General features: G+C 41.3%; 1 protein-coding gene across 1 annotated transcript in view; it reads left to right on the top strand.

Annotated features, from left to right (window-relative positions):
* The window catches only part of CLNK (cytokine dependent hematopoietic cell linker), a 213,940-nt gene that overhangs the window by 175,141 nt on the left and 25,544 nt on the right, over positions 1 to 13,255 (top strand). The window contains exons 14-16 of the mRNA XM_054253475.2: positions 1,915 to 1,996; positions 5,987 to 6,027; positions 10,806 to 10,939. Of these exons, the coding sequence (XP_054109450.1) occupies positions 1,915 to 1,996; positions 5,987 to 6,027; positions 10,806 to 10,939 (257 nt within the window). The remainder of the gene's footprint in view (positions 1 to 1,914; positions 1,997 to 5,986; positions 6,028 to 10,805; positions 10,940 to 13,255) is intronic.

Below are 13,255 nucleotides of genomic sequence, written 5' to 3' on the forward strand. Positions count from 1 at the left end.
GGTTACTGACCAAAAGGCATTATACTGTCACCCTCTACCACTTTGGAAAGACATCGCTGGTCCACTGCTCCAAAGAAGCTCTTGGTATCTCTGCCTCTGATGTTAGCCATGCACGCACACATGCCTCTTTCATGTACACACACATACAAGTACACACATGCACATACCTCTACAGTGTTGGTGTCGCTGTGCAAGTATGCAATCCAAGGTCACTCATATCCTAAATGGCAGGATGCTAAGCAGGAAGTATTTTCATATTCACCTTTGAAATCCTGTTCTCCATTCCTCTAGAATGCTGAATTATGTCCAGAGGCAAAGGGCCTGCATCACAGACCAAAGAGTTTGCAAGAGACAACATAGTTCAACAGAGCAACATTAGGTTAGGATTTCAGAGGCTTGCCACCAATTCACTGTATGGTTTTGCTCGAGTAGCTTTTTCTCTGTGACTCTCAGGTCAGCTCTTCTCTATATGTTGACAAAGCTAAACTTGAAGGGAGGCCTAACTTAGGTTTATGGATTCCTCATGGGTCCCTGATGGAGGAGTAGGAGTTTGTTGGCAAGCCTAAATAATTCACAAGCCTAACTGAAACATGCCCTTTCCCACAACAAAGGTCAACATCCTGACTAAAATGTTCAGGTAGTTCGGGTAGTTTCATCAGGTAACACAACAATGGTTATTAACACAACAATGTGGCATTTTTCAGCTCAACAGGGGCAGATACTCTGGGTGGCTGTTGATGACATGAAGTGATTTTATGGGATGCATGATTAATGGACCAGTCACTGACTCACATTTCAAGTAATCACAGTCCTTCAGTCAAAGGTGTCCAGTTTGTGATGAACCTTGGGCAGAGTACAGAGCAACAGTCACAATTAAAATATGTCGGTGCCTGTGTGCATCCTTAGCTTTATTACTTATGGTCACAACTGGAAGAGTGTTTTATGAGATTTTATATCGTAGTATTATGATGTGCCCTTGGCAACTCTGGATGGCTAGTTAAATCTATCTGTAATGAAAAGAAAATAAAAAGCAGTAACATCAATTGCATATGTAATTACTAAATAACTCCAGATTGTATGGTTGGCAGAACTTTTAAAAATTTGATGATCGAGGAAGGAAAAAATTGAGAAACTGTATCCCTGGTTGGAACCAGGTAGGAACGGCTGATCTACATCAGAACCCTGGGAGATCACCTGCCCTGTCACAGGAGGACATGAGAATACAAGTACCATGACCAGTGGGGCACCCCGATCTCCTCCGTCATCCAGAACAGTCCTTTCCTTTAACTTTCTTCTTGTGAAGCTCTCAGCTCAAATGCCATCTCTCAGAAGGGTCTCTCTAGCCATACAGATAGTCACTCTGTATCCCAAAGCAGTACTTTATTTCCTTTATATCACTTGTACTGCCTAGTAGAAATGTTCTTTTTGACCTACTTGCATGCTATTTTCTGTTTCCCTTCATTAGCATGTAGGAACCATGTCTTTCTTTTTCTCCACTGTATTCCCAGACTCTGGCTGAGTACTTGTCTCATAGCGGCTATTCAGTAAATATCTGTCAAATGCTATAAATGAATGAATGAATGAGACTGAAACTAAAAATCTTTCAAAATCACGGGTCCAGAATAATCCCTAAATACCTTCCAACGAAACATTCTGTCTTTCTGGGAGGTTCAATGATGTGTTTTAGCTTGTTAAAGATTCAAAGCAATTTTTATAACCTCAGAAAAAGTCACACTCAGGAGCCAGAAGAGTTATAGAATACACGTGAGTTACAGTTTCCACTGACCATCAAGAGCCCCCTCCTAATAATCAGAGATTACATGGAGAAAATTATAGTAGTTCCAGGGGGCTTCTACTGGTTCTCAATTATTCTTATTTTGCAATCTGACCAAATTATGTCACTGTTTTATATAGTTCCTCATAACCAGAGGAAGCCCAAATCAACTCATCTGTTGCAAAACAAAAATACTCAAGAGATTCCACTTGCCATTAGCAGGTAAGGAGCCAGGAATCCCTTTTCAGGTCTCAGGCTGGGGGTCAGGCCATGTGCTGTCTTGGATAAATGGATCACTAAGACTTTCTGAGAAACAGAAGTCTTTTTTCTGAAGCCCAATAAAGAGGCTCAAGAGAAACTTGTGAATCACAGCTGTTACTGATTTTAATAATGTTGTTCTTTCTGAAATTTATAAATGATTGATTGTTATAGAAGTTTGGGGCATTCTAAGGAGTAAATATGAATCAGATAGGATGAACTGGAAAGGCTGCTAGTCAGCCTGGGAGGAAAAGTCGGTTGTTTCAAACTGTTCCGGGTTGATGACCACGCCAAAGCTCAGTTACTTCTGAAGAGCGATTTATGAATAGATGACCAAGTGTTGTTGAAAGTGCCATCATCAGATTAGATCCTTGCCTGCACTACTTACTGTGACAACCGTCAGCCCAACTGAAGAGTTAAAGAAGCCAAGGCTCAGGCAGGTAATTCATTGCCCAAAGTCACTAAATTAGTAGTGACTGCCCTAAAACAGAATCCAGGGCCTCCGGTGTTAGTGCCGAAAGGCCCTCATGATCTCACTCTGGCCAGTGGCTCTGACCTCAGTTCAAGCCACTCTCCCCTCCCTCTCGGCACTGCAGCCTCATCAGATGCCTTCCAACAGCCACAGCGCCACTTCATGCATGGCACTGGCGCACACCATGCCCCTGCCGGTAGCACCTGCCCCATATTTGCTCCTCTCCACCCTCTCCCTACTTGGAAAACTCCTGTTCCTCCATGGAATCCAGCTTAAAGCTTAATGAATCCAGGAGATAATTTGTTTCCATTCTTCAGATGAAAAACATGAAGCTGAGAAATACTGAGCCCTTTACCACGGAAGCCAAGCCCAGCCTCGAAGCCCAAGCACTGTTCCGTAGCCAGTGCAGCCCATAAATCCTGACTATCCCTGGTGACTGCCCATGGCTAAAATGCTGCCTTTGATCTATTCAATAAGTATTTACTGGGAATGTACGATGTTTGTGGTGAAACAGAATGAAGAGCAGCACGGAAGTCAGGCTGCCTGACTTTTATCAGCAGTGAACCATGTGACTTGGGCGACTTCACTATCTTACATGAGACACTTAGGGCAGTCAGGCATGTTGTAAAAGCCCAGTGAACATTAGCTGTCATTCCTTTTGCCAGGCCCTGTATATCAGGGGCCATGATCACAGATCACCATATCCTATTCCTTTCCCCTCCTTAACTTTCTTCCCTGGTCCCATCTGGCACCTTCAGTAACTTTGTTCTCATTTCTTGGCCTATGGGTACTGGGACATGCAGCTTCATTGTGCTTTGGGGGCTGTCTGGTATTTAAGTTCCGAAAAGCTTAAATACAAAACTATAATACTCTTTTCTCCTTCTCCTTCTCCTTCTCGTTCTCCTCCTTCTTTTCTTCTTCTTTCGAGGCAGGGTTTTATTCTGTCCTGCAGTGGCACAACCACAGCTCAATGCAGCCTTGACCTCCCAGGCTCAAGCGATCCTCCCACTTCAGCCCTCAGAGTAACTGGGACTGCAGGTGCACACCACCATGCCCAGCTAAGTTTTGTATTTTTTGTAGAGATGGGTCTCACCATGTTGCCCAGGCTGGTCTTGAACTCCTGGGTTCAAGCAATTCACCCACCTTGGCCTCCCAAAGTGCTGGGATTACAGGCATAAGCCACCATGCCCGGCCCCCTTTCTTAATGTAATTTTCTAAAAGGAAAAAATATACACAGTATAGTGCAGTGGAAACATAACAAGTTCTCAAGTTGTAGCAGTTATTTGATGCGGTTTCATTCACTTCTTTTGTTTGTTTGTTTAATTTGATGAATTAAGACTCTTGATTTTTCCTCCTCTCTTAACTGGCTGCTTCTTCTAATTCCTCATCTTGGACTTTTTCCCAAACTGACTTCTAAATGTTGGTATTCCTCAGAGTTCATCCGAGGTCCGCTTTACTATCACTAAGGTCTGTGTAACCACATCTATCCCGAGCATCAAATGTCAGCCCTGTGTTGATAATTCCCAAATCACTATTTTCAGCAAACCACCTCTCTTAGCTCCAGACCTGTGTATCTAGGGACCCCTCGAGCAGTTTTCCTTAGCTAAGTCCCAGGCAGCACAAACTCATAATGGTGAAAATCGAACTCTTCATTTCTAGTCTCATTCCCAAACTTGTAATATCTTTCTGCAAAGCTTTTCATCCCGGTAAACACAGTAAGCTCTCTTTCCCATCTTCACTCCTCCTATCCCATCCACTTTCAACTCCCAAAATTATACCTCTAAAGCGTGTGTTGAATGTGTCTATTTCCTCCCCACTCGCCTAGCTCCTTGCATGGCCCAGCCACCATCAGCTTTAGCCTGGACTGTTGCGCTAGCCTTCTAGTGATGCTGATCATCGCCACATCCTGCCTTTCATCTAGAAGGAACTGCTTTCTGGTCTTTTGCATCAAAGGCCATGCCTCCTTGCCTCTGGGCTTTTGCTGTGCTGCTCCACCTGCCTGGAATACTCTCTCCTCCTTGCCTCTGGGCCTTTGATGTGCTGCTCCACCTGCCTGGAATACACTCTCACTCCTGTTCACACAGGGGTCCACTCAGTTAGTCCTTTCTCCCACAAAGCCTTTCCTGAGAACAAAAGCAATTTTGTCTTGTTTACATGACCTTTTACTACCACAAAAACTTATGCTATGCACACCTTTACCATAACATTTATTAGACATTATAATTATGGTACAAGGACGTGTTTCTTTCATAAAGTAAGCTTCATTCAGGCAGAGGCCGTATCTTCTTCATTGTCTGTTCCCTAGAACATACCATACTGTGCCTAGTAAGTGTCCAACATGTTTGTTAAATGAAAAAGTCATCATTTTTAAATTTTTTAATTATTTTGCCTTTATTTTTTCCCTTCATATTCCTATCAACTATGTACTTCTTGGATATCCTCAGAGGATATTTCTGTTCTTTCAACATTTTCTAAAAATCCTAAACTAGTAGAGCAGAAAAATTTTGCTATTCCCTACTTTTTCCCAGACATTTAACAAAATTGTACACTGGCTGCTAGTAAAAGGATTCCAGTTTTAACAGAGTCAAATCTTGAATTTCAGCAGAAGTCTGACTGGCAATGACAGAGTAGTGTGATGGTTGGATGAACTGCTGGTGTTTTTATCTACAAAACAAAACACATGACCCCAGGCTTTTATGGTGATAACATAAACCATATATATGCTCAGTTGATTTCACTGGCGCTAGAAATGGATCAGGTTTCATTTAATTAACCCAGAGGCTTTAGTCAATAGCACAGTCCTTGAAATAGAGCGTCTCTCATATAATTAGATTTAACTGTAGTAGCACCTGCAGCTTATATTGATGCTGACCACGATACAAAATGAACCAGAAAATTATAGCTAAGTAGTAAGCAGAGTGCTAAGAAAAGCCACTGATGAACAGTCCTGGTAGCATCATTTTTGTATTTAGAAATCCCTATTGTTATTTTATTTGACTTATAGTTTTATAATCTCTTTTTCTTTGGGGGTTTCTTATAATCACTGAATTTTCTTAGCTCGTATTTCTGGAAGTAATACAATAATTTCTATATTCTTCATCCACTCTACAGTTGACTTTCAGTTAGTAAATAGTTTCTATAGACTATAAGCCCCAACCAGCAAAATACGGTTTGTAGTTACAAACCAAGTTTAAACTCATGGCTCCAAAAAGTAAAGAATAATGATACGTGCTCACTGAAAAGACATGAGAAGAACTTATATGGGCAATTTGTTCCATGTCTAATATTGCCAGCTTCAGAAAGGAGGAGAACATGCCTCCTAGTGCCTTTCAAAATAAATGATTCTTCTAGCATATCCAGTAAGATATAAAGTGCCTTATAAATGTGACTTCAGGCTATTATCATTGACCCTGCCTCTGCGTGGAATTTTACCATCAAGGGAAATACTGACATTCTTTGAATTCTAACATATTTTCTTACAGTTCTTCATTCATAACGAGCGACCACAATGTGCAAAACAGAGGTAAGAGCACTTTAAGAATTATAAAATAAACGGGTAAGCCATGATACTGTGATACCGCTGCACTGTGACTTAACTGTTGTGAACCCCAGAGTCACTGAGCTGACGTGTACAGATGTAATTAGCTCATTCCCATTGTGTTACTATGACATAGTTTTGATCCATGATTAAATATGGTTACTTAGGCAGTTTCTAGTTTTTCCTCTTGTGAATATTGTGCTATGAACATTGGTATAGATGTCTTCCATGTATACAATGTGATCACTTCCCTACATAAGACTTAAATGGCTGTCTTAGGCTATGCATCTCTTCAACTGCCCTAGACGTGTTTTGCAAAGGTAGACATTAATTAGTCTCACCGAGTGTGAGTCCCCATTGTTCCCCACACTCTCCAACAATTGTTTTTGACAAACTTTTAATTTTTCCCAATCCATTGGGTGCAAAGCAAACCTGTCTCAAGAAAAATCTGTGAAATGAAGAAAATAAAACGGACACCTCTTACTGTTTGTAAAGTTAAAAACCAAAAGGATATCCCATCTGTGGCGATGTCTGAAGCGGCATGGAAATACAGAGTTATGTGACTGTTTGTGGTGGGTGTTGATACTATGAATTATTTTGCACAAACTAGATTCATCATATCCATTTGGATTTCTTTTTTTTTCACTCTGTGTGCCATGAGGACTCTGTGTCGACATCTGGCACTGGAATCTCTCTTTGTTGAGCACACACACACAAAAAAGGGCCTGGAGGCCTGGAGAAGTTTAGGCCTGGGGGAAGCAAAGCCCACAAAGTATTGTGGAGAGGATGAGGGCTCTAGTGATCCTGCTCCTAATTCTGCCTCTCTCCTTATACTAAGATCGCTTTGAACACGTTAATTATTTAAGTTCCACATTTCCCCTTTCATAAAATTCAAGTAGTAATGTTAACTGATATATTCATATTAATATATGCGCGCGCGCACACACACACAGCCCTCTGCCTGCCACATAGTAGGTAACTGATACATTTTAATGTCTTTTCTTGTTTTCTGCATTCTCTTTTCTTCTTCCTATCCAACTGACCCGGGGAGACCTAAAAGTTGTGTCACTGGCTTCCATCATGCCTTCCTTCATATCATTTCTCCATATGCCATCTGGACCTGAGGCTGGAAAACCAAGCTTATCAATTCACTTCCTCTCATATACATATTGCTAATGAGTTTCCCAACAGATGATTCCCTTATTTAAAAGGAGCCCAAAGAGGGCTGAGATAAACCCAATGGACTCAATCCCGAGTCATCAAATGTCAGGAACGGGAGTCCTAAAGGTCAGATCTAGGTGGATGAAGATGAAAAGACTTGGAGCATCCAGAGGAAAGTCCAGGGGCTGACCAGGCCAAGAAGGGGCAATACTTATAGAGGTTTCCTTGCAAGGATGGGGAAGCAGAATCATAGCCTAGAAAGGAATCCTGAATCTTAACTTGAAATATAATATTGGCCGGGCATGGTGGCTCACGCCTGTAATCCCAAAACTTTGGGAGGCTGAGGCGGGAGGATCACCTGAGATAAGGAGTTGGAGACCAGCCTGGCCAACACAGGAAAAACCCCATCTCTGCTAAAAATACACAAATAAGCCAGGCGTGGTGATGTGTGCCTGTAATCCCAGCTACTCAGGAGGCTGAAGCAGGAGAATTGCTTGAACCTGGGAGGCGGAGGTTGCAGTGAGCCAAACTCCAGCCTGGGTGACAGAGTGAGACTCTGTCTCAAAAATAAAATAAAATCATGCACAAATAAAAAATAAAGAGCAACTGAATAATGGAATGGAGTGATGGAAATGGCCTTCACAGACATGAGTCTGGCCAGTCAAGCGTCCCAGGGCTATAAGTAGATCATTTGTACTGGGGTTGCTTAGGTTGCTCTCAGCTCACCTCACCTTATCTCAGAGGAAACAGGTTACTGAAAGAAGCCTGGGATAGATGGGGGAAATGTTTGAGTCTTCATTAATTCCTGTTTCAGTAAACAAACATCCACCAAGAACATGGTTTGTACCAAAACTCGGGCTGGCGCCTATAATCCCAGCCCTTTGGAAGGCCGTGGGCAGATAACCTGAGGTTAGGAGTTCAAGACCAGCCTGGCCAACATTGGGAAACACTGACTCTACTAAAAATACAAAAATTAGCTGGGTGTGGTGGCAGGAACCTGTAATTCTAGCTACTTGGGAGGCTGAGGCAGGAGAACTGCTTGAACCTGGGAGGAAGAGGTTGCAGTGAGCCAAGATTGTGCCATTGCACTCCAGCAGGGTAAACAAGAACAAAACTCGGCTTTGAGCAGTGGCTCACACCTGTAATCCCAGCACTTTGGGAGGCTAAGGCAGGCAGATTATGAGGTCAAGAGATCAAGACCATCCTGGCCAACATGGTGAAATTCCGTCTCTCTAAAAAATACAAAAATTAGCTGGGCATGGTGGCACACACCTGTAGTCCCAGCTCCTCAGGAGGCTGATGCAGGAAAATTGCTTGAACCTGGGAGGCAGAGATTGCAGTGAGCTGAGATCACAACACCGCACTCTAGCCTGGTGACAGAGTGAGACTCTGTCTCAAAAAAAAAAAAAAAAAAAAAGAGCAAAACTCCATTTCAGAGGGAAAATAAAAAGCTACGATAATTGCTCTCATTAGAATAAAATTGTCAATGTATCAGAAGTACTGTTCTTCTTAGTAAACTTGTAGATAAATTTGGCTTTTTGATTACAAGAAGCAGAATAAGTGCCTATATAATCTAAATGTGACGGAAAATGGCATGTATTTGCTAATGTTTAATTAATATTTCATCTCAAAAATTTACCAGATCAAAAAAAAAAACCATCCTTTCAAAGTTCTTGTTCGGTTGATAACCATGACCGTAACTTTGGTTATGTTTTTTTAATAATGAATTACAACTAAAAAGCTTATAATTCTGTATTCACTCTGATGACATCTTTTTCATTTCATATGTTATTTTTGCCTAGTATTTTACTTACCTAATGTTTGTATATCCTCAAGGTTTTGTGATCTTTTTTAAATAGTTACCCCTTGCTTACAATTACCAATACATTTACAGATGTTTTGCTTGGTATTCCTTCTCATACTTCACTCCATGTTTGTGGTCTAAATTTTTAAAAAATATTTGTTAGTATTATTGACTGGAAAGACATGCAATGAAAAGAAGCTCTTTTGATTGAGGATGGAGAAAATACCACATTAACATTTGACAAGTGGAAGTATCTTTACGCTTAGCTGTCATGTGAAACCAAAGCCCTATCAATGAACTTCTTATATTCTGCTGCTTTAAAATCCCTCGGTCTATCTTGTACTTGAATTTATCTTTTATGCAGGCAGGATTGTGCAGCGTCATACATTGGTCACTTGGAAAATAATGGATAATGGACACACACAGGCCTTCCACTGTTGATATATGTCATTATGTATTTTTTTTTTTTTTTTGAGATGGAGTTTTGCTCTTGTTGCCCAGGCTAGAATGCTGTAGCATGATCTCAGCTCACTGCAACCTCTGTCTCCCAGGTTCAAGCATTTCTCCTGCCTCAGCCTCTCAAGTAGCTGGGATTACAGGCATGCACTGCCATACCCAGCTAATTTTGTGTTTTTGGTAGAGACGGAGTTTCACCATGTTGTTCAGGCTGGTCTCGAACTCCTGACCTAGAAATCTCCCCACCTTGGCCTACCAACGTGCTGGGATTACAGGTGTGAGCCACCACGCCGGCCCTTTATGTAATATATTTTTAAAATCACTTTTGCACCACCCACCACATCAGAAAAGTGTAAATGTAACAGTGGCAGATACAAGATTCCTCAAATTCCAGTTTGCGCTTGCAAAATCTGATTTTATAATCAGTAACAGATACTGCCCCTTGTTTTCTATAAAGTGACAGACTCACTTTGTTTATTTTTAGTAACATTTCTGTCAAATATCCAAGTCAGAATAACAATAGTTTGTCAGTCATTCTTTGGGTTAAAAAATATGATGTTTCATTTTTTAAAGTTATTTTTTCAAGTTGAAAAAAATGGTGTTCCCAAAATAGGGAACAAACTGTTGATGTTTAAGAAAATGAACAGAGTTCATTACATACAGAATAGAGTAGACACTTGGGGAAGGAATGAGGATGAGGATGGAGAAACATGAATAGACAGTTCATTCAGAGCCTTATGGACAGAAGGAAACATTTATATTTTCTTCCAGGTGGAAAGGAAATCATGTCAGAAATTTTACCAGGGGAGTGGCAAAGTCAGAATTCCGTGTGTGTGTGTGTGTGTGTGTGTGTGTGTGTGTGTGTGTGTCTCGGTGCAGTGGCTCGATCTAGGCTCACTGCAACCTCTGCCTCCCAGGTTCAAGTGATTCTCTTGCCTCAGCCTCAAGAGGGCTCTTCCATGTCCAGCTAATTTTTGTATTTTTAGTAGAGATGGGGTTTCACCATGTTGGCCAGGCTGCTCTCGAACTCCTGACCTCAGGTGATCCGCCCATCTCCTCCTGCCAAAGTGCTGGGATTACAGGCATCAGCCACCGTGCCCAGCCCAGAATTACATTTTTAAAAGATGACTCTGAGCGCCCTAAGGAAAGAGAGGGGGAAGGGCAAAGCTACAGCCAGAGAATAAAACAGAATTACGGTCACTGAGTGAGCTGATAGTGGTGTAGACCGAGAAGATCCTCACAGATATAGGAAGTAGCAAAGGGTTCCAGCTCCTTTTTGGAGGTGGGGGACAGTCTGCACCAGTCACAAAATCAAACTGAAATGTGAATTTAACCTTTCCAGATCATAGAGGAGGCATGCAGTCCTGTTCTCCTCAGAGATGCCAGTCTCCAGCCAGCTGCATCCCTCATGAAAATGTACCGCCCTATAAATACACAAGCTGGAGGCCACCTTTCCCTAAAAGGTCTGATAGAAAGGTAAGCAGACGTATCTCCGCCAAGTTCTTCTAGATGTACTTGGCATCTAAATAGAGCTTTCCTGAACAGTGCCCAAAAGGAGATTATTTATGTTGGACTTTAACTTTTTCCTGTCTGGCTGGATATTACTGGGTTTTAATATTTTTAAGTATTTTCATATCTTTAAATACGTTGCTGTATAACATACTACATTGGTCTCTCACCAGATTCTTTGATTGGCATGTTTCTAGATTCTAAAGTATTTTTTAAAATTAATCCAAAAATGCAGATATTTAGACATGTGTTTTATGTTCTGGCCGTCCAACGATCTTATGGGGAGTTAACTGGGATTTACAGGTTGCAATTTTTTTCCAGCAAAAAATTTGTGTATGACATACTCATTTCAGTTGAACAGTTCAGCAACCATTATTTGAGCAGTTACTATGTGCCAGACAATGTGGTCGAGGTTATGGTCCCCACCCCAATGGAGATGTAAAGAAGAGAGAGACGCAAACGGTTACGGATGTGTTCTTGTGTGTCCTTCATCTATTTTCTGGTCTCTTTCTAAAATATGCTCCTTCCCTACAATTGGTTATTTTTGGACCGTTTTTCATTTACATTATCCTGTGGTGGGGGATAAAGCTTTCACTGTATCTTGTACGCTTTTACCCCATCACCTTGGGATGTTACTTACTCAAGTCTTTCACTGTAAAGCCCCAGAGGATGTGCCTTTTCCAGGTATCCATCCCATATCCTGCTATTGCTCACTGTCCTGCTACAGAGCTTTTGAAGATTTCTAATCAGAAGCAGAGTGTACAGGATATCTCTGGTAAATTCCTACGGTATCCTAAAGCTCTGTTGTTATCTTTATATACATATTAATTTCTACCTAATTCTAAAAAGGGTCTCATAATCTTAAATTCGACTCTAAAAAATATTTTCACATTCTGACCAGGCACAGTGGCTCACCCCTGTAATCCCAGCACTATGGGAGGTTGAGGCAGGTGGATCACCTAGGGTCAGGAGTTCTAAACCAACCTGACCAACATGGCGAAACTCTGTCTCTACTAAAAATACAAAAATTAGCCAGGCATGGTGGCAGGCACCTGAATCCCAGCTACTTGGGAGGCTGAGGCAGGAGAATCACTTAAACCCGGGAGGCGGAGGTTGCAGTGAACTGAGAGAGATCATTCCACTGCACTCCAGCCTGGGCAACAGAGCTAGACTTCATCACACACACAAAAATTACACATCCTTTATTTATTGCCCCTTGTCATGCACTCGACTTCCTTTTGCTCTGTCATCTTCTTCATAAACATGGGGATCTCTTGGTTCTAACTAGAGATCTACGCAAGATCACACTCCCTCCCAGATCCCGGATTCCTCATAGGCATAGCAGGCTTGGACCACATCAGGATTTTCCCGATTCCAGCTATCTGAAAATACATTCATGATTTCTGCCATATCTATGCACTATCAATAAAAACATTTACTTAATACTCTTTAAGTTGACCTGTTTTCACTTTATATCAGTACTCTGGTTAGTTTTTTTAAAAACCAGTATTGTATATTGTAGAAAGTGACTGTAGAAGTAATTCCATTCCTTAGTGTATGCCCAAAAGAATTAAACGCAGACGCTCATATATTTGTACACCCATGTTCATAACATTATGTACAATAGACAACATATGGAAAGAACCTATATGTCCATTGACGGATGGATAAACAAAATGGTATACACACACACAATGAAACAGTATTTAGCTCTAACAAGAAATAAAATTCGAACGTGTCATACAGTATGCAAGAAGCTTGAAAACATTATGCTGAGTGAAATAAGTCAGACTCGGAAGGCAAATATGTGGTTCCACCTATACAAGGTACCTGGAATAGGCAAATTCATAGAAACAGAAGATAGACTGTATTGTCTGGGCTCTGAGGAAGGAGGTGGAGGTAATGGAGAGTTATTGTTTAATGGATACAGCGTTCCAGTTTAGAGTCATTAAAAGCTTTTGGAGTTGGATAGTAGCAATGGCTGCGAAGCAATGTGAATGTAATTAATGCCACTGACTGAGACACCTAAAAATGGTTAAAATGGTAAATCTTATTACATTGTTGACGAAAAGAGTCAATTTCTGGAAAATATTTGAAGAGATACCTTCTGAGCCAAATATGAGTGATCATGGCCCATGATACAGCCCTCCTGAGATGCTGAGATCCTGAGAATGTGTGCCCAAGGTGGTCAGGGTACAGTTTGGTTTTATACTTTTTAGGAAGATAGGAGACTTCAATCAAATACATTTTTTTTTTTTTTTTTTTTTTGAGATGGGGTTTTGC

This window comes from Callithrix jacchus, chromosome 3 (assembly GCF_049354715.1).
Source record: "Callithrix jacchus isolate 240 chromosome 3, calJac240_pri, whole genome shotgun sequence".
Classification (NCBI taxonomy): domain Eukaryota; kingdom Metazoa; phylum Chordata; class Mammalia; order Primates; family Cebidae; genus Callithrix; species Callithrix jacchus.